General features: G+C 43.9%; 1 protein-coding gene across 3 annotated transcripts; it reads right to left on the bottom strand.

Moving 5' to 3' along the window:
* Nucleotides 1–1,394: 1,394 nt before the first annotated feature.
* Nucleotides 1,395–27,001, bottom strand: LOC122901095 (glutathione S-transferase omega-2). Of its 3 annotated transcripts, none has more exons than XM_044240456.1 (8): nucleotides 26,664–27,001; nucleotides 20,846–20,956; nucleotides 20,471–20,579; nucleotides 17,686–17,908; nucleotides 16,634–16,735; nucleotides 6,017–6,124; nucleotides 2,826–2,932; nucleotides 1,395–1,678 (listed from the first exon to the last, which is right to left on the bottom strand). In XM_044240456.1, the coding sequence occupies exons 2-8, from the start codon at nucleotides 20,874–20,876 to the stop codon at nucleotides 1,519–1,521; spliced, it is 840 nt and encodes a 279-aa protein (XP_044096391.1). In that variant the 5' UTR covers nucleotides 20,877–20,956; nucleotides 26,664–27,001; the 3' UTR covers nucleotides 1,395–1,518. The 3 variants fall into 3 exon arrangements, with proteins under 3 accessions (XP_044096391.1, XP_044096392.1, XP_044096393.1); XM_044240457.1 differs by having other exon boundaries at nucleotides 20,846–20,953; XM_044240458.1 differs by lacking the exon at nucleotides 6,017–6,124.
* Nucleotides 27,002–27,396: the final 395 nt, after the last annotated feature.

Raw genomic sequence — 27,396 nt, 5'->3', positions numbered from 1 at the left:
TGCTGGCCAGCACACAGGATTTACACCCAGAGACCCGTGGGTCCCCAAGTCCTAGGAGAGGAGACAGGGGCCCAGCAAAGATCCCAGGAAAATGGGACTCACATACTTTACTCTGCACTGGCTCCAGTGCCATGGCAACGGGGCTCCCCCTCCTGAGATGCCCACGTCATGCAAAGCCTCTTCTGGCCCACCAGGCCACCTCACCGCAGGTTTGCGTCCGTCCAACTGGCTCCAAGTCACACTGGTAACTATTTACATGAGTCAAGACCCACCCAGAGGCAGCAGATGGCCAGGCCAGGCTGAGATGTGGGGAGAAACTGGGCTGGTTGGGCTGAGTCAGAGGCAGGGGCTGGAGACAGCGCCTCAGTGGGCACTGACAAGCAGAACATTCCATCCTCTACTGCCTGGTGCCCTGCACGGCAGAGAGGCTGAGAAACAAAGAGGCGTGAACACAGCTAAAATGATCACAGGCTGGTCCCTAGACCCTGAGATAAAATAGCATCGGACAGGCCTGTTCCACTCCTGTGGGGTAAGGAAGAGAAGCTTCCAGGCTTGGGTACCTGCCAGCATCCCCGGCCACCCTCCTGGGAATATTGTCACCGTCTGTGGTGAGCAACGCTGGGCAGAGCCAGTGCACATACCACTTGGGGCCAAGACAAGTGGCTCCAAAGTACCTCAACCAAGAGGAGTAGAATACCAGGAGGCTCCTGCATTTTTGTGGTCTTCACCCACCATGGGTCCGGGTACACAGCAGGCAACCAGAGGCATTTGTTAGGACAAATTGAAAGTGTGTGTGACGCAAATCCAACAAAATGACCTTTGCCTGGGACTGGGTTTGGGGCGTGTCTGTTTTTTCAAGGCAGGATGTTGGCTGTAGAACATTTTGTGAGCCATCCTGAGCCCTGACAGCACCAGCGAAATCCTGACGTCGTTAGTCTGGGCGGACAACGGGTGTTTCATTTCCTGCTTTGGAATTCTTTGAGTCATAAGACCCTCGGTGTCTCAGAGGCCCATGCCAAAGTGGGAACGTGAATGACACATGTGCCCAAGTGGATGGCAGCTCTTGTGTGCCAAATGGAGAGGATTGGGAACCTGGAGTGTTTTCTTCTTCCTCCTCTTCTCTAGCTTTCCACTCACCAGGGAGGTTGTGGACAGTGCTGATCTGTGGTGATGAACATCACCAATGGACAGGCCTTGAACCTCCACATCAGCATCAACCCCAATAATCTGGAGGTTACACTGGGCCAAAGGCCAAGGAACCAGAAGGCACACAGGCTCCCAGTCTCCCAAAGGTGCTTGGGCATCAGCACTGGGCACTAGAGATTTCTAGAGGATCTTTAGAAGGTATAGGCCAGAAGAGTCACACCAACGGATTATCAGAAAGAATACATTTTCTGTCTCCACGTTTATTGGGAACCTCAAAGAAAACGAACAGATTGACTGACCCACCAAAACAATTCCTGATGCAGAGTCACGACATGCTTGGGAATTCTGGATGGTGAAGGGATGGACTGAGACTCAGCAAGCTAGCCCATAGTCAAAGGCATCAGGGTTGTTCTGAAAATAAAGATTCAAGAAGCCCAAGAAAATGTTCTTATCTATGAGAAGAGCGCACACCGTGGGGTCCTGCTTCATGGCTGCTGTCCAGAGCCGTAGTGCTGGCGTGTGGTTCAAACAGCTGCAGGACAGGAAAGAACTATTAGCTCGTCTGCAAGGGAGGCCATTGGGAAACGTGGCATGCGTGGCTTTTTAGATTTACAAGACACAAAAGGCTGGTTTATAAAGTTATCTTAGTTACCTTATCATCAACTGATCATGATCATGTCCTGGAGGAAAATCTTATTTGGGGAACAGCTGTGTGTGTTTTGAATCATGGAAGTTGTTGTTGCTTTTAACAACACTGTTAAAATACCGGTGGGCTGATTGTTCTGGGGAAATTAAGTGTGTGGGCTTCCCTGTTTACCCCCCAAAAAGACAAGTCCCTGTCATTCTTAGATTTTACTGCAGGGAGTTTGAAGTAAAGACAAGTAGTTTCCAAAAACACTTTTTTAAAAGTCAGCAAAACCATCATCGAACCTTGAAGTACTGGAGCTGACTGAGCCTTTACCGAGACAGACCAGGAAGTGGAGGTCTAGGATATATCCGGGACTCGCTCAAGACAGTACAACTGGTTAGTGGAAAATCCAGGAGGGGAGGGTTCCCAGGCCATGGCTCGGTACTCTGTCCCCAGAGGAGACATGTTTATGTTGACACACAGTTTAAAAGATCTAAATACTTTCTATCTGATAACACCTGGGTGGCTCAGTCGGTTGTGCGTCTGCTTTAGCTCAGGTCATAATCCCGGGATCTGGGGACTGAGTCCCAGGTCTGGCTCCTTGTTCAGAAGGGAGCCTGCTTCTCCCTCTGCTTGTGTGCTCTCTCTCGCTGACGAATAAATAAATAAAATCTTAGAAATAAACAAATAAATATGTTCTATCTGATCTTTCATCAGACATAGTCAAAGTGGAAGGTGGGTGGGTGGGTTCGAGCCCGCGCTCAATCTGTGAGGGTACAGATGTTGTTCTGCCTCGGCGAGACCCAGTTCCCCAATGCCAGCATTGTCCAGCACCCACCCTGTGACTGCCTGGGAGCCCAGCAGGTGCCCACCCAAGTTCAGTGTCTCAGAGCATCATGGGAACAAAGCACGTGTTCTGCCTGGGGCCCCTACACGGTCTCCCCAAGTCCACCAGGGAATTTCTTCTACTTTCAACATCCCTACATTTCCATGGTGAATGGCTGACCATTCTGTTTGCTACCCAATGCAACCCCATAGTCGAAGGTCTTACTCGGCGATTCCATATACATCCAGCCGCTCAAACCAGGGCCAAAAGAGGTAATCAATCATGGATATACAGTCTCCACCAAAGAAGATAGTATTCTGATAGCCAAGAATCTAAAAGTTTAAACAGAACAAAAGCAAATTAATTTACTTACCTGCTGACATATTTATAGATGCTAAATACAATTATCAAATTGCTTCCCGAAGAGGGAGAACCAAGGCTCTGCTTCTCCTTCCAATCTGTTACACAATGTGTCTGCCCTTTTCCTGAGGTTTCTTCCACTTCCTTCAGGGACAAACTTCCAGCCACACTCAGCCCTTCCCCCCTTTCAACACTGGAACAACAAGGTGGCTCATCTGACTGGGGAATCTGGAGGAAAAGCCAGACAGGGAGCGAAGCCCCGACCTCTTGGCCTGAAACAGTTTCCTCAGAGTCCTAAGCTTTCCAAGGAGGAGCTCAGTCCCTGGAGACAGGGGCCCTGCCCCATACCCCCCATGGCTGAGAGGGAGGGGACCTCATTTGAAACCCTGCTTGTTGTAGTTGTGATCCCCATTCTCCAAGATCCACTTTATCCCAAATTAAGGGGATACCATGGTTTCCATATGTCTTCCTCTTTGTAGACATTTTTTGATTCAAAACGAACACAAGAAAGAGCAAATGCTATTTAGTGGATTTCCTCAAATTTCAACACTGTATATCCTATTTTCTTGTTTTATTTGAGCTCTTCGAACTTCACACTTTTGGGCCACTTAACACTGTCAACTCTTTGCATTAAAACAGTATTTCTCATTTCCAAATGGGACAAATTTACACAGATAGACCATAAAGCAAACAGATAGACTCTTCATAGCCAAAATACAGTTAAAAAAAAAAAAGTAGTGGAAAATTTTAAAAGCAAAAACGCTTAGTAGAGGTTATTGTCAAGCCAGGTCTTTCCAAAGAGAAAAGTATGGTTCCAACCCCCCAATTCAGTCAAGCAAACAACACTCTTGGACCCACAGAACTCAACTACATACTTCCCTATAGTTACAGAGCCAGATTTCTATATCCTTTGTCTGGATTTCTATATTCCTATCTCTATCACCAGGCCTGACTGCTCCTTCTCCAGCTTATGGACTCTGATGTAGTCTACAGCTGTAGTTAAGAACGTTAGCTCAGGGGTGCCAGGGTGGCTCAGTGGGTTAAAGCCTCTGCCTTCGGCTCAGGTCATGATCTCAGGGTCCTGGGATCAAACCCTGCATCAAGTTCTCTGATCAGTAAGGAGCCTGCTTCCCCCTCTCTCTCTGCCTGCCTCCCTGCCTACTTGTGATCTCTGTCAAACAAATAAATAAAATCTTAAAAAAAAAAAAAGAACATCAGCTCAGGGGCAGGCAGACCTGATCTTAGGCTAGGCTTATGTCTCCTATTCAATATGGAATCCTAAGTAATTTACCTACATACCACCTCCTCCAAGCCTTAGTTTTCTCATCTGTAAAATGGTGGTAAGTTAGTGCCCACCTCAGATGTTATGGTGGGGAGTGACATAATCATGCATGAATAAACAAAAGCTCTTATGATGAGAAAACACAGAGACATCCAAACCTCACATCTACAGATAGCAGATGCATCTCTGACAGAAAAAAATCAATGGGATCCCCCACCTGCCACCCTTCTCAGAGGAGAAACCAAATCTTGCTGCCCTCAAGTCCAAGTTTCCATTATCCCCTGACATCGCATGGAGGAGTTTCCGTGATGAGAGTCCTAGAAGTCTGAAAAAATGTTAGGGAGCATCACTTTGTTCAAGAAAACTAACAGGATGGACTAAACCAGTGGAATCTGGCCAATGAAAACTCAAAACAGGCTATTTTAAGGCATAAGGAAAATAGATCTGACTTACAGCAGGAAGGAAAAAATCGTTCAGTATTTATGGATTCCAGACAGCATCAAATCTTCTTTATATTCACAAATGGATAATAATTATGCAAACTTTTACCACTGGCTTCGAAACATATACCTCCAGCTTATTATTGGCCTTCATGGTACAAATCAGAATGAAATCTAAATCGACTGACCCTGGAACAAGTATAGCTTTTCTGTTTACAGATGAGCGGTGCTCTTGGGAAAGTCCTTGTCAAAACACATCACACATAGATATTTACTGGAATCCATGCTAGGTCCTTTGGTAAAGCGATATTTTGAAAATGAGTAACTGCTTAGTAATTGGTATGTATTAGTATATATGTTTAAAGCTTTTTACTTACTCACAGTAGGAGTATGTCTTTAATATACATGTTACAGATACAATTAGTTCTTATATAAACACTCAAAGGAATTCAAGCCCTATCAAAGTACACAGTACAATAAAAAGTCAGGATGAGGGGTGCCAAGGTGGCTCAGTCGTTAAGCGTTTGCCTTCGGCTCAGGTCATGATCCCAGGGTCCTGGGATGGAGCCCTGCGTCGGGCTCCCTACTCAGTGGGAGGCCTGCTTCTCCCTCTCCCACTCCTCCTGCTTGTGTTCCTTCTCTCACTGTGTCTTCTGTCAAATAAACAAAAAAATCTTAAAAAAAAAAAAAAAAAAAAAGGTCAAGATGAGCACATGGATGGAATAGATGAGGCATCACTTATCCTCTTCAAGCCTTTCCCACCCCCAAAATACATATTCACATTCCCTCGGACTTTCATCTTTTTTCAAAGACTTAATTATTTATGTGAGAGACAGAAAGTGAGAGACAGAGCAGGAGCAGAGGGGGAGAGGCAAAAGGAGAGGGACAAGCTGACTCCCCCTCCACTGAGCAGGGAGCCCGATGTGGTGCTCAATTCCAGGACCCCAGGATCACAACTGGCACCAAAGGCAGATGCTTAACCCACTGAGCCACCCAAACGCCCCTCTTGACGTCTTTAAGACCCTCAGTGGGATCGCTCCCTTCCATGCAAACCTGGTATCTTCCAGACATAGGCAGTGGCCTTTCCATTGAGAATCACATAACATCAGTATGGAAGGGGTCACTGGACCTCTTCTAGTGGGACTCCCCTCCCATTTTACCATGTATTTACACCATGCTCAGTACCAAGGAATTAAAAGATGCGGTGTTAAAAAAAAAAAATGTATACCATAATATATAAAACATGGAAAATAATAAAACACTAAGACCAGAGAAAACAAAAGTTAGAACGGAAGGTCAAAACAAGGAAGGAAAACAACATCAAGATATCAAACCTCGGGTCCTGCAGAGTTCCTTAAATAAGCTTTGAGTTTGATTTGAGTTTCCTGAGCCAAGGGGGAGAGGAAACTGCGCTGGTGAGCTGAGACTGATTCTTGCCTCTCCTGTGGAAGCACAAAAGGACTCTCACTTTTCGGGAGAGGAAACAGTCCCAGGAAGTTAAAGGAGCTCTCCGGTAGCCCAGAATGAAGACAAAATCAGCATTCTCCCCACTCCCAGACCACAGCCAGCTCTGTATTGCTGAACTTCAAACAGGTAAGTACAGGACACTAATCACAGCAGCTTTGCCAAGTCTCTTGTGAATTCTTTGTTTGTTCTTTCCATTTAAGTATCAGCAAAAAGCTTAGAATCAGCAAACTCTGAAAGCCTCTGGCTTCCCTGTGAGAACTCCCTCCTCAGTCCCTTGTTTCCTCTCTCTCTGGCTTTGCCAGAGCACCTGCCCCACTGGGAGACAAGACACAATCACGACCAAAAAAAAAAAAAAAAAAAAGAAGAAGAAGAAGGAGGAGGAAGAAAAGAAAAGAGAAAATGAGAAAATTACCAAATTCTCTCCTGGGAGATGCCTGGCCAGCTCAGTCTGTAGAGCATGCAACTCTCCATCTCGGGGGTTGTGAGTTCAAGCACCACGTTGTGCTCTACAAAAACTCAAATTTTTTACAAAATTCTCTCCTTTCTGTTCTATCCCATTGATAAAAACGTATTCAGGAAACTTTAATGAAATAGTTCTCCTGTGTTCTCAGTTTAAACTCAGTCGCTTGCTTACAGCCCATTAGCTCCAATGACAGATTTTAGGATAAACAGTAAAATAAGACAGTAAGATTTCACCCTCCCCCTACCCGCCCCCTCCCCTAAGCGTGAAAAAGCCCGGATGGAAGAACCCCTAGTCTTCTTGGAGGGCCTCTCGGGCTCCCCCAGGAGGACCTAAAAGAGGTTCGCGTGAAAGAGCAGATGGAAGGAAGAAGCGCGTCGGGCTCCCCCTTGTGGCCATCGATGGTGAGGCGCCCTGGCTGGCTCCCCCAGGAAGTTCACCAAGGAAGAAGGTAAGAGAAATCGTAAGATTTTGGAGAGAGAAGCAGCAACATCATAAAGAGAAGCAAAACCCGGACTTTCTCTCATGTAGGCTTCCTTCTACAGTCTTGGGTAGTGAAGCTCGGGATCAGCTTCACTAACTGTGCTTAACCTTGAGAGGCTGCTGTCCGAGGCACGCCCCTTGTCACTGCCTCCCAAGGAGGACAGACAGCCCGGTGGCTTGCAGAGGCGCTGCTGTCCTTGCTGGGAAAGAACAAAAAAGTGGGTTTTTTTCTTGATGGAAACGGTTCCTAAGAAGCAGAATCCACCCCGCAACCCGCACCAGACACAAAACCATCTGCCAACACATGAGCAAGGCAGGCCCTTCTCCAGAAGCAGCAGAAAAGTGCCCAACTCCAGGGCAGAAACCCCGAGTCCATGAAAGATAAGAAAAGGCTCTCCACATTTCAGATTTCAGGTCCCTGTTATACTGAATGAGGCTGAGGTTGAGCTAATGAGAATGAAGTGATTACCTGTAAAAATGAACTAATGGTACAGAAACAAACTTGGAGGACATATAAAACCATTTTTCCTCTGGAAAGAAGCCTCTGACATAGGGTCTAGGACAGAACACGCCTCTCCCGCTGCTCTTCAGGTAAGACCTGGAGTCCCTGATGAAGATTCAGAATGCAATTTGTCCACATTTGGGGATTCAAGGACCTTTCTGAAAGTTCTATGCTAGAATCCTTTTAATGGACTTACTCTTTTTGTCAACGTGTGTGTGTACAATAGTAGCAGGGGAAGCCAGGAGGCCAACGCTTGATGGGTCAAATACCTATAAAGTGATGGATGGTGAAGGAAAATATAAAGGAATGTCTTTAATTTCCCCTAAAGGGAAGATGACTTCTTATCCGTAAAAGCTGTGGAAGAAATCACAACAGGAAAGAACTACATAACACAATATTGTTAAACGTTGTATTTCTATTATGTACAAAAAAGATAAGCCAGACTAAAAAACAAAAGAAAACAAACAAACAAAAAACACGTGTTTTTGAAAAATAGCCAAATATCCTTTATATGTAAGGAGCTCATTAAGGGGAACTTTTACAAATCAACAAGGAAAATCAGGAATATCTTAACAGACAGAGATGGGTAACAGCCCATTTTCACAAACAAAACACAATGCGGGGGAGCCTGGGTGGCTCAGTGGGTTAAGCCTCTGTCTTCAGTTGAGGTCATGATCTCAGGGTGTCGGGATCGAGGCCCGCATCAGGCTCTCTGCTAGAGCCTGCTTCCCCCTCTCTGCCTGCCTCTCTGCCTACTTGTGATCTCTCTCTGTCAAATAAATAAATAAAATCTTTTAAAACACACACACACACACACACACACACACACACAAAGGGTCGGCATACTTTGGGGGGAAAGCGTCTATTTCACTAACAATCAAAAAAAAAAATACAAATGAAGTCCACAATAAAAAAACTACTGCTTCTCTCCAAAGCAGGCAAATATCTTCTTTAATGAAATCTCCCCACAGTAAAAAGGGGAAGTGTAAAGAGAATTTTTATATACTGCTGGTGGGGGACAAACAGCACAAGTCTCTGGAGAAGCAATTTAGCAACACAGCTCAAGCCTCTAAAAGTTCTTACCCTTTGATCTGGTAATTCCACTCCTAGAAGTCTGACTCAAAGACATTCTCAAATAGAGGAACAGACTGCTTTTTCTTGCAGCACCAAGAAACGACTAGTATACGACTAGAAACAACCTAAATATTCCTTGTGGGGGTGCAGGATAAATAACTCCAGTTTATACACATGGCGAATTACATAGAATGAAAGTGATTATTTTCTATTTTTAAAGATTGCACCCATAATACAGAAATACATTCTCATTATTTAAAAAAGCTCAAATGACAGAAAGTAGGGTTTTTTTTTTTAAGATTTTATTTATTTAGGGCGCCTGGGTGGCTCAGTGGGTTAAGCCGCTGCCTTCGGCTCAGGTCATGATCTCAGGGTCCTGGGATCGAGTCCCGCATCGGGCTCTCTGCTCAGCAGGGAGCCTGCTTCCTCCTCTCTCTCTCTCTCTCTGCCTGCTTGTGATCTCTCTCTGTCAAATAAATAAATAAAATCTTAAAAAAAAAAAAAGATTTTATTTATTTATTGGACAGAGAGAGAGAATACAAGTAGGCAGAGAGGCAGGCAGAGAGAGGGGGAAGCAGGTTCCCCACCAAGCAGAGAGCCCGATGTGGGGCTCGATCCCAGGACCGTGGGATCATGACCTGAGCCAAAGGCAGAGTCTTAACCGACTGAGCCACCCAGACTACTAGAAAGTAGTTTAAATGGCAAAGACCTGCTCTTCCCCATCCCTACTTTTGCCCACTTTTCTTTCCTATACCAGTAGCAGTCTCTATTAGGAGTGTGATGTGTATCTCTTTAGGCATTTCTCTGGACATTTATTTACATGTATATATACACATACGTACATCTGTTTCCTTCTACAAAAGTGGGATCGTGCCATCTGTATTACTGTGTAACTCACTCAAATATTTCTAGGCAATCTTTTCATGTCAGTACACATGGCTCTACCTCTTTCATTTTTAACTGCTGTATAAAATTCCACAAGAGTGATGTGGGAAACAAAGGCAGAAGAAAAGTTATTAAATTTCCTTACCCACTGACAAGCCCTTGAAACAGGCAGAGTGACATTCCTCTACAGACTCAACTGTTTCCACCTTAATACTTTGCTAAGGGCAAAAGGCAATCCTAGCCTGACCACCCCACATACACCAAGATCCTGTGGGTCTACTTTAAAATATAAAAATTATTTTGGAAACTTCCTTTATCTCTAAACCCTCCAAGATAACGTGTTGGCAATCATCCCTAAGCATATGGCCCCCGATATATACTGAAGGGTCTCAAAACTAGGGGTTTTTTTGTTTTTTTTTTTTAAGATTTTATTTATTTGACAGACAGAGATCACAAGCAGGCAGAGAGGCAGGCAGAGAGAGAGAGGAGGAAGCAGGCTCCCTGCTGAGCAGAGAGCCTGATGTGGGGCTCGATCCCAGGACCCTGGGATCATGACCTGAGCCGAAGGCAGAGGCTTAACCCACTGAGCCACCCAGGCGCCCCAAAACTAGGGTTTTATTAGACGGTAATAAATGACCTTTTCCCAACAAGGGCTAACCCCTCAAGGTCCTGGAAACCTTGCTTCCAAAATTCCTTAGAGACTGACGCTCTCCCTGACCCCCTTCCAACTTTCAAGTATGTAATGGGTCACTCCTCACAACCCTGGGGCAGCAGCTCTTTCTTCCCACGGGTCCTGTCCCCGTGATTTAGTAAACCACCGTTTTGCACCAAAGATGTCTCAAGAATTCTTTCTCGGTCATCAGCTCCAGGCTTCATCCCACCGAACCTCAATTATATTCTAAACCTTCGTCAAGAGGAATGTAATTTATCTAAGCATTTCCTGTCTAATGTACATTAAGATTTATAATTTTCCATCCTCATAAATAATGCTTCTTTAATAAATGCTCTTAATACATATGAACAAGCATTTACAGGGTTTATAAACATATGGGAAGACCTTTACATCATAATGGTAGCCCAATTCTATATATACTACAATTTTAATGACATAAAAATATACATAGCAGAAAAGGACAGGAAATAAAAAGTCCAAAATGATACCCACAGCTACTTCTGGGTAATGGGATTATGATTTTTTTTTCTTTTTGGTCTGAGTTTCTATATTTTTCTGTACTTTCCATATTCTATCTAATGAACAAGTATTTCTTCATAATTGAAAAGAGTAAAATTAATCTCTAAATAATAGGAATAATTATTGGTCTCTTATTTACATGGTGGTAGATGGTACAGCGGAAAGCTCTTAACAGAAATACAGCAAATATTAGTTTACCTAGAAAGAAGCTGTCAGAATTGGACAATGGATGAAGTTACTAAAGTTGCAACAGCACTAAAACCACTCCATTAGCCACTGTCTATAAAGGGTCATCGGTTCCTCGGTGTGGAAGGATGGTGGTTACCACTAAAAACAGCATATTAGGGGCGCCTGGGTGGCTCAGTGGGGTAAGCCTCTGCCTTCAGCTCAGGTCATGATCTCAGGGTCCTGGGATTGAGCCCCGCATCGGGCTCTCTGCTCAGCAAGGAGACAGCTTCCCTTCCAGTCTCGCTGCTTGCCTCTCTGCCTACTTGTGATCTCTGTCTGTCAAATAAATAAACTCTTAAAAAAAAAAAAAAGGCATATTAGTAGACATGCTAAATCAGCTAGCAAACCCAAGAGAATTGGCCACATATGTCCAACACAAGAACGTGTACATAAATGCTCCCAGCAGCATTACCTGTGGCAGTCAAAAAGTGGAAACAACCTCAGTATCCATCAACTGAGGGATAAACACAATATGACATATCCATACAGCGCAGTATCATTCAGCCATAAAAAGCAATAAAAGATGGACCTTGAAACCATGATGTTAAATAAAAGAAGCTCATGCAAGGCTAACATTGTATGTTCCCATTTATATGAAATGTCCAGAACAGGTAAATTCATAAAGACAAAAAGTAAATTAGGGGTTGCCTGCAGCTGGGAAGGTTCTGAAGAAATGGGAAGCCAGTGTTAATGACTAAGGGATTTCTTTTTAAGACGAAGAAATGTTCTAGAATTAACTAGTGGTGATGGTTGCACAGCTATGTAAATATTAAATCACTGAACTATATGCTTGGAAAGGGTGAATTTGTGGTCTGTGAATTATGTCAATAAAGCTCTTATTAAAAAATAGGTAGCAACAATGAATTTAGTTTGTAGACATGGTAAGTTAGTTGATAACAAGATAAACTTAGCTTATAAATAATCTGCTGTACACAAAAGGCTATAGAAAATTATTTTCAGTGAACAATTAGCCAGATATAAACTTTCCTTCCCTCCTGTCCTAGTGACATCCAAAGAGAAACAATTAACCAACGTGTAAGTAATTTCATTATTGGAGTTAATAAGAATTAAGAAAGAAAAATAGCAAAACTTAACCCAGACAATATGATCTAACTGGGCACAAATGTATTCTTTCTGGAGAGGAGAAAGGACAGATTAAATATTAAGGTTATAGGAGAAATTTGGAATCAAGAAAATATTTCACTAGAGACGCCCCTGGATGTTGTAAAGACAACTTCTACAAACTGACCTCAGGCAAACAGCCACGTGCACAAGGCACAGAATCAAATTTGGAGAAATGGGAAATTTGGCATGGAGATATATCAAGGCAGTTTGGGGAATGCCAAGAATTAACAACATCAAGTGTCCTGTGGCCCCCAGGAGCCAAAGGCCTCAGGCAGGTTGTCACTCCCTCAGCGTTTTTCCAGAATTCTCGATGTCACCGCCCTTCTCTTCTCCTTGGATGGACTTCCGCTGATGACTAGCAGGAGATCAAGGAATAGCCAGCCAGAAGACAGAATCCATTATGCACAGAAACCCTGAACTAGAGCAAAATTCTGAAGCATCAGAGAAATCGGGCTGAATCCTTTCACTGCCCTTGAACTTGAGCCGAGTGCGTCCACCATGCAAACATTCAGAATGAGAACACTGGCAAAGAGGAGGAGGAGGAACAGCAGCAGCAGCATGGCTGGAAGGTCTGGCACATTCCAACCCACAAGGATAAAACCGAAGTGGGCTCAAAGTGCTATTCTGATATGGTGAAATCAGTCACAAACATTAAAAAAAAAAAGAAGAAGAAAGCTAAAAAAGATGAGTACCGCTGACACTGATTCAGTAAAGACGAGAAACTTGGCTTGAAAACAGAAAGCGTGCTTACAGAATGGCCTCCCCGCCATTTTAAAAACTCCCAAAAATGTTCAGAACGGGAAAGCGAGCAGAGAGGATGCTGGTTTGATCATGAAAACAGCAGTCATGCATCTCAAACAACTGTGAAACAATTACAGAAAAATGCCATTATAGAAGAAGCACAATTGACCTTTCATTTTGATGAAACTATTTTTTAAGTAAAAATTCCAAAGTCAGGGGCATTTACAGCAAAACAAAAAACTGTCAGAGTTTAAGGTTGTAAAGGTTGAGCCTTTTGCTTGGCAAAAGATCCTTTTGCACGGCAGAAGATCACATAGTGGTATCTCAACTTGCTTATCCCTCAGGATGACCATGTATACGTAACACACTTTCAGCTCAAACAAAATCCTGATTACACACAACCATGCAAAAGAGCTGCACATGTCAGGGAACATTCTCTACCAAAATTATTCTGACAAGTTTCTATTTCACTAGAATCTCCTTGAGTTGATATACTGTATTTAGAGGATTGGATCAAATAATTCCAGCTAACTGGGCAGGGTTCAGATTCTTATATTGCCTACATGGTATTTATAATTCTTGGTAATGATGGGACAAAACCACATTCAAATCTGCTAGAACAACGCTGAATACTCAGAGGTCTTTATGTGCCATCCGTGAAAGCTACCTACACTTGGGCTAGTTAACCGGTTATTTCTAGAACTCAGCTACTGAAGATAAAGTGGAAATGTGTTCTTCAGCAATGTGCCAGAGCTGACCAACCACCGATGACATCTCTTCTCAACCCTGAGCTTGGAGACACAACATTGGTAGGTCAAAATCAGCCTCCGGTGGGAGTATTTACATCCCTGAAACAGAAAACACTATAAATCAGAGCTTCTTTTTCTTCTGAGAGTCATTTCTTTTTTTTTTTTTTTTTAAGATTTTATTTATTCACCTGACAGACAGAGATCACAAGTGGGCAAAGAGGCAGGCAGAGAGGTGGGGGTGGGGAGGGGAGCAGGCTCCCCGCCAAGCAGAGAGCCCAAAGCGGGGCTCGATCCCAGGACCCTGGGATCACGACCCAAGCAGAAGACAGAGGGTTCAACCCACGGAGCCACCCAGGTGCCCCATGAGAGTCATTTCTTACAGACGATTATTTATCATCCATAAATACTGCAACTGTACAAATCTAAGATAGGCAGCTGGAAGTGTAAATAAATTTAATCTGCTTCCACTTGACAAAGGTCAAATTGAAGAGTATTAATAATCAGTTTTCCCTTAAGAGGGAAATAGCATTCTGATGGCTGCCAACAGAGTTACAACCCACCCATAAAGGAAAGTATCAGTTTCTAGAACAAAGATAAAGGAAGTCATAGAACCACCTTCCAGATTATTCTAGAGGTAAGAGGTAAGGAGCCATATTACTGCCAGATTGCTCCTTGACTAACCTACCCATAGTCACTTTCCCCTCTTTCTTACAGGACCCTGATTTTATCCAGGGTGTCCCCCTCGAAAAAACTACATTTCCCAGCCTCTCCTGAACATAGTTCTGCTACAACTAAGTTCTGGCCAATGAGATTTAAGTAGTCATTGAGTAGGAATTCTGGGGAAGCCTTTTTTAAAAATTTACTTGAGAGAGTGAGAGAGAGTGCGTGCGCGTGCACAAGCACGAGTGGGGGAGGGGTAGAGGGAGAAGCAGACTCCCCACTGAGCAGGGAGCCCAACGTGGGGCTCCATCCTCACACCCCAAATCATGACCCCAGTCAAAGGCAGATGTTCAACTAACTGAGCCACTCAGGCACCCCAAAAGCCTGTGAATAAAGAGGCATGGCCCTTTGCCATTTTCCCCCTCTGTTCTCCTTTCTGTAACCTGGAGCATGGATGTAATGGCTGCAGTTCAAGCAGCCATTTTGTCATTTTGAGGATGAAAGACTTGTACTCAGGATGACAGAACAGATGGAGAGAAAGATCTTCAGTCCCTAGTAACTATAAGAAAGCCATCAAAACAGCCCTGAATTCCACTACCTCTGGCTTTTTTGCGTAAGAGAATAAATCCTTATATAAAATAAGTTCACAGTAGGTAGGTCCCTTTTACTAGCAGCCAAACAAAATTCCTAACGAATCTAAATCTTAACCTCATTGGCAGGGGGTACAGACAGAAGCCATACAGAGCTACCACCTAAGGAATGTGGTGATTCAGGGAAAGGAAGAAACTCATCACATGCCCTTCCCCCTTCCTTGCCAGATTTTCTTTCTTTTTTCTTTTTTTTCCTAGAAATGACACGATTTTATATATATGAAAAAAAAAAAACCCCTCCAAGAATATACAATAAATATCAGAGCAGGATACAGAATCAATATGTAAAAATCCACTTGCAGTCCATACGTTATCAATGAAAAATCTGAAAAAAACTAAGAAATCAATTCCATGTACAATAATACAAAAAAATGTATCTAGGAATAGATTTAATAAAAAATGCAGGATTTTTACACTGAAAATACAGTTTTAAAATTAACTAGAGAGGCGGGGCCTGGGTGTCTCAGTGGGTTAAAGCCTCTGACTTCGGCTCAGGTCATGATCCCAGGGTCCTGGGATCGAGTCCCCGCATTAGGCTTTCTACTCAGCAGGGAGCCTGCTTCCCCGTTCTCTCTGCCTGTCTCTCTGCCTACTTGGGATCTCTGTCTGTCAAATAAATAAATAAATAAATCTTTAAAAAAAAATTAACTAGTGAGGATAAAAATAAATGGAACCAAAACAGTATGGTAGTGGCACAAAGTCAGACACGTAGGTTAGTGGAACGGAATAGAGAGCCCAGACATAAATATATTTATACAAGGAATTTGTGCCAGGAATATAAACTGGTGTAGCCACAATGGAAAACATTATAGAGATTTGTCAAAAAATTAAGACTAGAACTACCATATGAACCTGCAACTCCACTTCTGGATATATTATCTGAAAGAAATGAAATCATTATCTCAAAGAGACATCTGCACACTCATGTTTATTGCATCATTATTCACAATAGCCAAGATATTGGAACAACCTAAATGTTCTGTGTTGGATGAATGGATGAAGAAAATTTGGTATGTACGGTTTTTTTCACTATTTGTTCCATTTAAATTCAATTATTTAACATTTCATGTATTATTGGTTTCAGAGGTAGAGTTCATTGACTCATCAGTCTTATAAAACCCAGTGCTCACTACATCATGTGCCCTCCTTAATGCCCATCACCCAGTACCCTATCCCCTCACCCTTTCCCCTCCAGAAACCCTTCGTTTGTTTCCTATGATTAAGGGTATCTTATGGTTTGTCTCCCTCTCTGATTTCATCTTGTTTTATTTTCCCCTCCTTTCCTCTATGCCCCTCTGTTTTTTCTTAAATTCCACATATAAGTGAAATCAAATGATAACTATCTTTCTCTGGTTGGGTTATTTTACTTAGCATAATATCGTCTAGGTCCATCCACATTGTTGCAAATGGCAAGATTTCATTTTTCTGATGGCTGAGTAGTATTCCATTATATGTATGTACGATGACTTCTTTATTCATTCATCTGTCGATGGACATCTGGGCTCTTTCCCTACTGTGGCTATTGTATTCTTGCCACATTTTCAAGAATAATTCTATAGCAGGTGAGTGGAGGGTAAGCACCCACAGGTTAAAATTAGATGACTAGTAGCTGAACTATCAAAGACTGGCGGAAAGACTAAGTCTGTGAAAGCAAGGGGTGTCAGGGGGCCCAGGCTGGGGACCCTGCATTGCTTCTTGCACTGTATCTGATCAGGAGAGGGGCCCCTTTTCGTACCTCTTCAAGGTTGCAGAATTCCTGACGCAGGGCTAGCTTCAGATCAGCACATTCTCTCCCGCATCTCAATGCTACCAGACACTCCTTGGTCAAGTGTGGGACCTAATCAGAGAACACAGGTTCTTAGTAGAGCAGTCTGAGGAAACTCTGGGCGCTCCTGCTCTTCCTAAAAATGCAGCCAGAGCTTTATCACTCCAACTTAACAAGCCAATGCCCACATCTAGGCTCCCCACCTCCTCGGAGGGTCATCCCTGTGGTTCCAGAAATCCACGGTCACAGCACCATGGTAAAACAGGGTGCTTTAAAAGGGGTTCTCCAGTGCTCCTTACTTGTTCAGCTACTCCGTGCTGTACAATCTTAGGCGGGGCACTTAACCTCTCTAAGCCTCAGTGTTGTCATCTGAAAAATGGATACAGTAACAGTACCTACCCTAAAGGGCACTTGTGAGCATTAAATGAGTTAACCTTTATAAAGCAGGTAGGATAGTGCTTAGTACAGCATAAATGCTCAAGCTATGTCGGCCACTGATGTCCCTGAGTTCCTTTTATCTCTTTTCAAAGAGAACTATCATAAAATTTCCCCATCATTATCAACAGGTACCCCCTTTTCTCTCTTCTTCACATTTCCTGCATAGTTGGGACTGCTGCTCCGAATAAAGGGCAATTCCCTTTCATGCATTCCCTTCTTCACACCCCAACAATTTTTCTACCTGAAACTTTAGAAATATTTCCTTTAACACACTACCAGTTTTCAGCTCTTCCAACATTCCTACCTGGAGTCACATGGTCCTAACCATGCCATAGCCATACCTCTTGAGACTGCTGGTCGAAATAGAAAAGAGCCTCTCAGTTAAACCTTCCATCTTTAATATCAGAGGGGACAGCCTTACTATTATTCCATACTAGTTACCCTCCTAAGAGGCAGGTAATGTTGCAACAAAATGATCGGACCAATGACTTAGTTTCAAAAATAAACTCAAGTTTGGGAAACACATACAAAGTAAAATGGACTGTATGTAAGTAACTTTAAAAAAAAAAAAAAACTGGGTATACCTTATAGAATAACTCCAATAACATCTTCTGGCGAGCCCGCTCATAAGGGTCATATGGGTACAGCTTTCTCCCCGGGTAAGCGTCATCCAGGTACTCACAAGCGATGACAGATTCGTAGATCAACTGACATTTGCTGTTCTCTAGGACAGGAATCTGGCCAAAAGGGTGCTTTGTATAGTACCACTCGGGCTTGTTTCTCAGGTTAATGTTGACAACTTCATGTCTTAAAAAGCAAAGGGAAAACAAGACAGAACTAGAAAGAGAGGCTTAGGGGCACCTGAGTGGCTCAGTGGGTTAAAGTCTCTGCCTTCAGCTCAGGTCATGATCTCAGGGTCTTGGGATCGACCCCCACATCGGGCTCTCTGCTCAGCAGGGAGCCTGCTTCTTCCTCTTTCTCTGCCTGCCTCTTTGCCTACTTGTGATCTCTGTCTGTCAAATAAACAAATAAAATCTTAAAAAAAAAAAAGAAAGAAAAAAATAAAGAGAGGCTTAGGCAGGCAGACACTCATCTCGAAAGCAGAAGCAATCAATTTATAAAATTTAAGTTTGCCATAAGTTTTCCAAAGTTTATGTTTTTCCAGAGAAAAATACACAGCAAGGTCATTGTCTTCATGCCTGTAGTTAAGATGTGCTAAATGTTTTCTCTGCCTTGTCTCACGTGCTCCTTGTGATTCCTGGCACCAGGAGTTTCAACCACCTGCCCATTATCACTGCGAGGAAACATTAGAACGGCGCTGAGAGCCAGGGAGTCGGACTCAGAGGGCACACACTTAACCACAGCATTCCAGAGTTTCCAACATCTTAACATTTGCAAATGCACATCTGATATTAACAGGTCACAACAGAATATGGTAAATGTCTGCAGTTAGGAGCTTGAATTCTGGCATCAGACCGCCTGGGGTCTGGACAGTCTAGCTTGTGATGCTGGCCAAATTCCTTAGCCTCTCTGTGCTCAGTGTCCTTAACTGGAAAATGGGGGTAACAATGGTACCCATCTCTTGGCACTGCTGTGAGGACTGAATAAGTAAGTATGTCTGAAATGCTCAGGGCAGTGTCTAGGTACATGAGCATCAATAACCTTCTTCTTATTCTCATTATTATCATTAGAGGCTCAAGCCTATAAAATTACCAGAAGTGCTCACCTATGTTTAAAAGATTAAAGGAAACAAATGAGTATATTCTTTGCTCCATCAAGGAGATGGTCTTAAATCATAAAGCAGTGGTTTTCAACAGGGAGTGATCTTGCCCCATTCTGCAGGGACACAAGTCAATGTCTGGAGACATTTTTCGGCTGTCAAAGCTAATGCAGAGGCACCAGGGTGCTCCTAAAAGTCCAACAGTGCACAGGACAGCGCCCCATCCCAACCCAAACACATGTACACACAAAACTAAACTACCTGCCCCAAAATGTCAACAGTGCCAAGGCCGAGAAACCCGGCCCTAAAGAAATATTTACATTGGTTCCTAAGCTACCATTTTGTCACTAAGGATAAAACATCGGGCTACTGTTCTCTAAATTTTATTTGAAATGCGTAACTGTTATTTTAAATAGGTAACCTTGGGGACAAGAAGACTTGAACAGTAAGGAAGAATCTGGAAATACATTCCATATACACTCAACAAAGTAGAATTACGTAATTTTGTTTAATATGTCTCTATATTAGTATTTCTCTGACATGAATCTGAAACTCTGAAGTCATCCCTTAAAAGGATGGACTCTTCAAGAGTCAAAAGCCTCACTTTGGCTTTGAGGCCAGCTGCCTCCCCCCAACCCAGTCCCTACTCCAGCAAAGTGACTCTGCCCCCCACATCCAGACCTCCCCCGCAGGTGCTGGTTTTACAGAATTCCTTCTGGAAGAAAATGGATCTATTTTTCAAGTATGCCAGAACCTTAAAGAGGCCTCTTGGCCGAAGTTTTTTCTTTTTCTTTTTTGTTTTTTAAAGATTTTATTTATTTATTTGACAGAGAGATCACAAGCAGGCAGAGAGGCAGGCAGAGAGAGAGAGGGAAGCAGGCTCCCTGCTGAGCAGAGAGCCCGATGCGGGACTCGATCCCAGGACCAGGACCCCGAGATCATGACCTGAGCCGAAGGCAGCGGCTTAACCCACTGAGCCACCCAGGCGCCCTTCTGGAAGAAAATGGATCTATTTTTCAAGTATGCCAGAACCTTAAAGAGGCCTCTTGGCCGAAGTTTTTTCTATGTCATTGTTTGGAACTATTTGTCCATTCATTGAAAAAAATATTTTTGAACACCTACCTTGCACCAGGCTCTCTGCTAACTCATGAATAAAAGAGACAAAAGCCCTACCCTCAAGAACTGACAGTTTAGCCTTTGGGGGATGGCGGGGGGAGGAGGAGGGAGCGGTGGAAGTGGGGCTGGGTAGAGTGGAGGAAAGAAGGACAAATAAAACTGTTGGTGGCGGGAAGCGCTAGGAGGTAAGCGAGCGCACTGAAGGCGCCGGAGCGGGGGTGGGGCGGGGGTGGGGCAGGGGATGGAAGCGGGGGGCTGGCTGGCTGGAGCGGTCCGGGAAAGCCTGGGGAGCCCCGGCAGTGCCCCAGCCTTCAGCTTCGAGACGGGACGTTGCGTTAGGTCTGCACTGAGTTGTCCTCAAAGTTTCAGGCACAGACTCGGCTCCTCTCGGAAGAAAGCTGGGCCGTTGCGGACCGCCGGCTACAGAACCCGCCCAGGACTAACCATTTAGCAGCCCCTCTGAAGTCTGAGCAGGGCGCCCCAGATTTTGAACACCCCGCGCGCTTGCGCGGCTCTGACCTCCGGCTTCTCACCTGATGCCTTTGGCCCGGAGGACGAGGCGCGTCCTGTGCGCGTAGGGGCAGAACCTCATGCTGTAGACGCGGATCAGGCCGTCTGGGACCGGCCCGGGGGGGAGGCTTCCTGTGGGGGGAGACGAGGAGGCAGGGGTCCGTAAGCCCACGGGGAGAGGGGCCCACTCGCTTCCCCGGGACCCCAGGAGAAGTGCGCCCGCCCCGCCTCCCGCGTCCGAGAAGACACATTTGCATGTGTCTTTTGCGCAAAGGATCCCTTCAAATCCCTCCCCGCCGCGCTGGCCTGAGGACAAAGGCCGAGCACCCCCCTCTCCAGAGCCAACTTTCCCAGCTACGCGGCGCCCCCAGTCCGGGACCGCGGTCGAGGGGCCTCACCTTTCCCAAAGGACCTAGTCGCATCCTCCATGATCTCCCAGCGTGAGCGAGACGTAGAACGCTCGCCGAGGCCGCAGGCTCCGAGAATAGCCGCGCTCCAGCGCGCCCCTCCTGCCCCAAATTCAATTTTTTAGTGACTGAGCTCAGGGGTGGGGGTGGGGGTGACGGTGAGGGGGCCTGTCGGTGGCGAAGGGGCAGAGGGGAAAGTGATCTGGGATAGGAGCTAGGATAATTTAACCAAGAGACACACTTCCCCCCATCTAGAGGCCCCCGAGTTGAGAGTGGGCAAGAAACCCCTGAAAAGTACCCCTTGCCTTGAACACATGGGCAGCGCATTCAGTGGGGGGTCTCCTCCACATCAAAAAATCCCTGAAGAATGGGTATTTGAACTCCAGCATGTCTTTCAAGGGAGTTTAATAAAACTTGACCAGGGTAAGTTTCCCTGGTCAAGTTGGGAAAGTTTCTTTCCCATCCTAAGCCCTCCCTCCTGCCTCTCTAAGACAACTGGATGCAACCTCTCTATAATGAGTAAGCCTTGTTTGTTTGCTTTATATAAAACCAAATTTCCTCAGGATATAGCAGATAAGGAAGAAAACCTTGTTAGCGTTGAGATCTTGCGTAACCTTGGCAGTGAGTGCCTCCTTAAATTTGGTGCCCTAGACCCCACACTTGCTTCACCTTTAGTTGGGGCCCTATTTGTGAGACTTTGCCCCAGCTATGGAAAACAGGTGATGAATGTAAACATTCTTGACCTAGAGGCAGAAACAAATTTCTGAACTCTTTCCACCTGCAGCATACATTGCAGAGAAAGCTCTTTCTGATTGCTAGGGAAAACATGGCCAACAGCTCAGCCATGTGCCACTTGGAGAGCTCTTCCATCCACCTGGGATAAAACAGGTAGCTGGCCTTTGCTCAGACCCTGATAGGCTGAGATCTTGAAATTTATCAAGTGATAAAATAATTCCTTTAATTTTACACGACTCAGTGGAAATGGGAATTGCTTGTTGATGGACTATATAAGATTGACAGATAAAGAAGGAAAGAAAATTATGATTATGTCCCACTCGCACTAATCGATTTCTACTGACTACCTTCTTTGATTCCGATGACTACTCAGTTAGTCAGGTAGTATTATTCCTATTTTACAAAATAGAAAAAAGCCTCAGAAAAATGAAATTATTTCTCCAACGTCATCAGCTAGTGGGGTCAAAGAACTTTAAAAGCCTAAAGCCTGACTTACTGTCTTGACCTCTAAAGATGGTTAACAGTATGAATAGGAAAGAATGTAAGTCCTGGAAAAGTGGTAGCCCATAACAGCTGCTCAAATGTTAGCTGAATCCGAATAGCTTTGTTAAAACGACAGAACCTAATTATGTAATTATGAATGGGTCACTGTTGGCCTTCGGAATTCCAATCTATTTAGAAATTCTTGGTTAATAGGTTAACATTTTTTTTCTACCGAATAAGAATCTTTTAAAATCTTCAGGATAGTGACTCAGTTACATTTTTTGCTAAGTCAGAGTGACTTCATGTGATTTTGAGGAGCTGTCACCTTGTAAGAATAGGAGAATGGCAAAAATGTTTGAATAAGTGTTCTCTGAAAATAAATGCATGTATGTCAGCAAGACATCTGGTATTGGAAAAGAAAAACTGACTTGCTATGCTAACAATTTTGTGCTTTGGAAGACAGATAAAGTAACAGGATGATTACTGTTCTGGACCTAATTTTGATCAAGAGGAACAAACTGGGTGATAAAATTAAAGCAATAAACATAACCATGGGGGATTTTCTGGTAGACAAGTAGATGACTCCCAGGCAGACAAATGTATCCCCACATAAAGAAAGCAGATTTCAGGGACGCCTGGGTGGCTCAGTGGGTTGGGCCTCTGCCTTCAGCTCAGGTCATGATCTCAGGTTCCTGGGATCAAGCCCCCGCATCGGGCTCTCTGCTCACCAGGGAGCCTGTTTCCCCTCTCTCTCTGCCTGCCTCTCTGCCTACTTGTGATGTCTCTGTCAAATAAATAAATAAAAATCTTAGAAAAAAAAAAGAAAGAAAGAAAGCAGATTTCAAAGAATTGAGAAAATATATCCAGATTCTAAAGGGGAGGGCTATAAGAGGAATGTGAAATTGTCAAAATAAAAATAAATGATTACTTACATGTATTTGGTGCTTTATATGTATTCACTCACTTAATCCTGCACCCCTATAATTTCATTTTTAACAGATGACTAAGCTGACGTTGGCAAGGTCAAGTCACCTGTCAAAAACCTTATAACGAGTTTAAGAAAAAGAGGGAGGACTGTAAAGCCTGGAAGTTCAACTCCTAGGGCAGGACTGCAACCAGAATCTTATCTATTACCAGAGATAGCCAAACTTTTCTGTAAAAGTCGAGATAGCAAATACATGAGGCTTTTCCCGGCTATCTTGTCTCAACTGCTTACCTCTACATTTTAGAGTGAAAACAGCCATAGATAATATATTAATGAACAGGGGTGGCTGTGTTCCAATAAAACATTATTTGTGGATGCTGAATTTAAATTTTATATATATTTTTAAAAGGCCTTTTTTTTTAAGAGTAGTTTCAGGTTCACCACAAAACCGAGAATATATGGAGTTATCCCATATACTTACTCATTACCCCTACACAAACACAGCCTCCTGCACCATCAACATCCCCCATCAGAGAGGTACATTTTTACAACTGACAACCTTGGACCGATACAATATTGCCCAAAGTCCATAATTTTCATGAGGGCTCACTCATGGTAAATTTCGTGTAATTTTCATATGGCACAAATTATGATTCTTCTCTCGATTTTTAAAAAACCATTTAAAAATGTAAAAACCATTCTTCACTCCTGGGCTGTACAAAAACCAGCAGTGGACTGGCATTGGCCTCCTGACCTTAGTTTGCCCACCCGGGTCTACAGTGACAATGACTGAATTAGCTATGGACAAACTGGGAATTCCATTTGTAAAGTAGAAGGTTACTGGATCACCTTTTTACTATGACAGAAGAGAACGTATTTCCAACTTTCTTCCCCTAAGGGAAACCAACTCTAAGATTTGGAAGATCTGTATTAAAAGTATATCTGTGTATGGGAAGTCACATTCTAAAATATCTGGTGTAGTTAGAAAAGAATAAATAGAACAATGGGAATATTTCTTCCTCTGAAGGAAAGCAATACAGTGTCAAGATTCTTACTTGGCACTATATCTAAACTCTGGCTTTGGCACTTAGGCAAGCTCTCTAACCTCTTGGACTTTTCATCTTCCTCATCTGTAAAAAGAGAACGAACACAAATAGTACCTAATGGATAGGTTTGAATACTGAATGAAATTGTGCACATCCTCAGTACAGTAAAAGCTCAGTGTAGTTGAAAATTAATGACTAATATTAGTGAATAAGAACATGTTTAATAGCATAATGCACTCCAATTTTGTATCTATAAAGATCAAATACACTGCAATTCTGCTTTGCCAAGCACATTGGAATTGAAATTCAACTCAGAATACTTATTTTGCTAGTTGCCAATTTAATGCCAGTTGAATGGGTTGAATGCTGCAGGCTACATTTCAGTAATGTGGTTTTTAATCTTACCACTGAATGCTAGGGTTTCCCTGGAAAGATTTTAATTACAACCTTTAAACTTATCCCTACTTCCTTTTTAGGAACCAATATGTACCTTTTTGAAATCCTATAAGCAAACTTTCTTTCAAATGTTATTATATCATGTTTATACCTCTATTATACTGATTCACTCAAGCAAAAAACAAAACAAAACACCACACACAACAAATAGTAATAGCACCAGATGAAACCTACTCTAAATCTATTTCTAGCTACCTGAGATATAATCGGATCTGTTTTGAAAATACGGGAAATTTCAGTCATGGGTGACAATGACTCGAGCCTTCCAGGAAAAGAATGCTACTGCAGAAATAATTTCTTTAATTACACAAGTCTCTGCTTTGAGAAAAGGAGAGAAAGTGGAATTTACATTTTGCAGTTTTTTAAAAAAATTTTTTGCCACACCAATCTCTGGCAGTAGAAGAAACTGGAGGACATTCCTCTTAATATTTCAGAAGCTAATTTACAGGAAAAATTATGTTACTGGGTGTTCAAAAATTGTTCACCAAGTTCAAAGAGTGAGGTAAGTAAGGGAAAAGTCTCTGTTTTCAAATAGGCCCAAATTCAGAATTGTTTCCAGGAAGTTAGGATCATAGGGAATCTTGTGTTCTAATGCCTTTGGGACTTTTTGGCTCCATTTTTATTGAGATATAATTGACAGACAACTCTGGGTGAGTTTAAGTTATACAGCATAATGACTTGATTTACCGAAAATGTTGAATGATTACCACAATAAGTTTAGTTAATATCCATCTCCTCAAAAAGATATAAAAAAAAAAATTCTCCCCATGAGATCTTTTAAGATCTACTTCTTAGCAACTTTCAAAATATACCATACAGGAGCATTTAATATAGTCATCTCGTTGTACATTACATCACCAGGACTTATTAACTGAAAGTGTGTACCCTCTGACCACCTTTTTTCCACCCCTCATCCCCCCCAACTTCTGCAATATATCAAATAAGATTACTAAAGTTATCAGAAGTGGAACTTCATCTTCCCATGAGGGAAAACTGAGTCAAAGGAGACTCTGTTTTTAAGTACTGGATTCTGCTTTCCTATTCTGATTTCTCTTTACAGCTTGGGGGATCAAAGAAAAAAAATTAAAACATTTTAATATGGTAACATTTGAATGAGCAAAGGCAGGTTTTCAAGATCCTGAAATCAGCCCAAGTCAAATGTTTGTAAAATCCAAACAAAACATACTATGTTTGGAAAAGGAACACCAACACTTCCTGTTAAATCTCAGCCATAATAGTGGTGTGTCATAAAGGTGGGTACTATCCTCTCCTGACTCAACCTCTAAATGCTAGTGAAGACAGAAAGACCCTGGTGGAAGCAAGTGTAAACTCATCTCTAAATGACTGTAAGAGTTCAGGCTGGATGTGAATGATCTTTTCAGTATTTATTAGCTTGGTGACCTTGGGAAATACACCATTTTCTATGCCCTGATGTTCCTTCCATAATTTAGAGCTAATAGTACCAATACATTCTGCGGTTTGAGGAGTATTACTTCAGATGCTGGTTGAGAGGCATTTTCTATCTAGTAAGCATGTAACCTTAGCCATTATTTTTATTAGTATTTGAATGTAGCAGGAAAGTCCCATACGTACTCACAAAGTGAGGACTTTGCCGTGGACAGAATTCCCCTGGCTGCCAGTGACCCGCAATGTAGCTAACCTAGCGGTGCCCAATGCAGGGCTGAGAATTCCTGATTTGAGATCATCTTTACCTGTCTCCAGCCAAAGGAGAAAAATTAGAACAATTTAGTGAGCTTCCCCCCCCCCTTAAAGCTAAAGGCATTCTCATTAAAGACCTGGCCTTTAAATGATAAAGCTGTGCGCTTTTCTTGGTGTTGAACTCTTTGATGAAACTTTGATGAAGATAAGTCTTTGTATTTTTCTTTTAAAAGTGTTGGCAAACCCGAAATTCCTGAACATAATCCCCAAATCCAGAATTGACCTCAAAGCCCTTCTCCCTTTCGAAGCCTCGCAGACCGGACAGACCCACCAGGGGGAGGTGATAAAGAGAGCCGCCCCCCGAGGGGCCTCCGCGCGCCCAGCGGACGGAACCGGACGCGGAGCGGAGGCCGCAGCGGAGGGCGGTGGCAGCGGCAGCCGAGGGCGGTGGCAGCCGAGGGAGGCGGGGCCCAGGCGGATCCCGCCCCTTAGAACGCGCTCCTACCCGTAAACCGGCCCCGGCGTTTGCAGCTCCGGCCAATTCTGAAAGCCTTTGGATGCCCTACGGCCAAGCTGTATGAAGCCGAGCCAATGGGCGGCCGCGTTACACGCTGCTGGACACCAAAGTCGCGAGTCCTCCCGGTGTCTGTGGCTGGCCAAAGTGGAAGCCAGGTAGTGGCTGGTCGTTGGCACCTCTGCGCCCGGGTCTACATCCGACTGAAATCCGCCCGCAGCCGACCCGGGCCTGGAGGGTGGGGCAGGCGGACGGCGGCAGAGACGGGGCCGCCGGGAGCCTGGGCGTTGGTGGCGGCCGAGGGTAGCCTGCGGGAAGCCTTTTGTGAAGTCAACCGGTTCTCACTGCCTCTCAGGGTGCGGTCCCTAGACCGCCTGCATCACTGTGGGGTGGGGGCGGGGGTCGGGGGGTGGGGGAGCTCCTTTCCAAGACGGACTTCGCGGCTCACCCTGGCCCCACTGCGTCGGAAATCCAGCGGCGAGCCTCAAGGTGATTGTTATGCGCTCTTACGTTTAAGTACCGGAGAGAGTAATGGGGCGGGTCGACGGCTCCCTGATTTTGACAGTAAGATCCGGGTGCTGGCTGTGTTCTCCAGATCTTACCGCCTCTTAAGGACTCACAACCTCGGGATCTGGGTTGAAATCATCTGTAGAATGAAATGATGCTCTCCGACCTACCTTCTCCTCATGGAGGTGAGGTGATGATCAAAATTTTAAATAGAAGC

Source organism: Neovison vison, chromosome 2, assembly GCF_020171115.1.
Source record: "Neovison vison isolate M4711 chromosome 2, ASM_NN_V1, whole genome shotgun sequence".
Classification (NCBI taxonomy): domain Eukaryota; kingdom Metazoa; phylum Chordata; class Mammalia; order Carnivora; family Mustelidae; genus Neogale; species Neogale vison.
The sequence above is the reverse complement of the archived record's forward strand: the minus strand, read 5'-3'. Positions and strand labels throughout refer to the sequence as shown.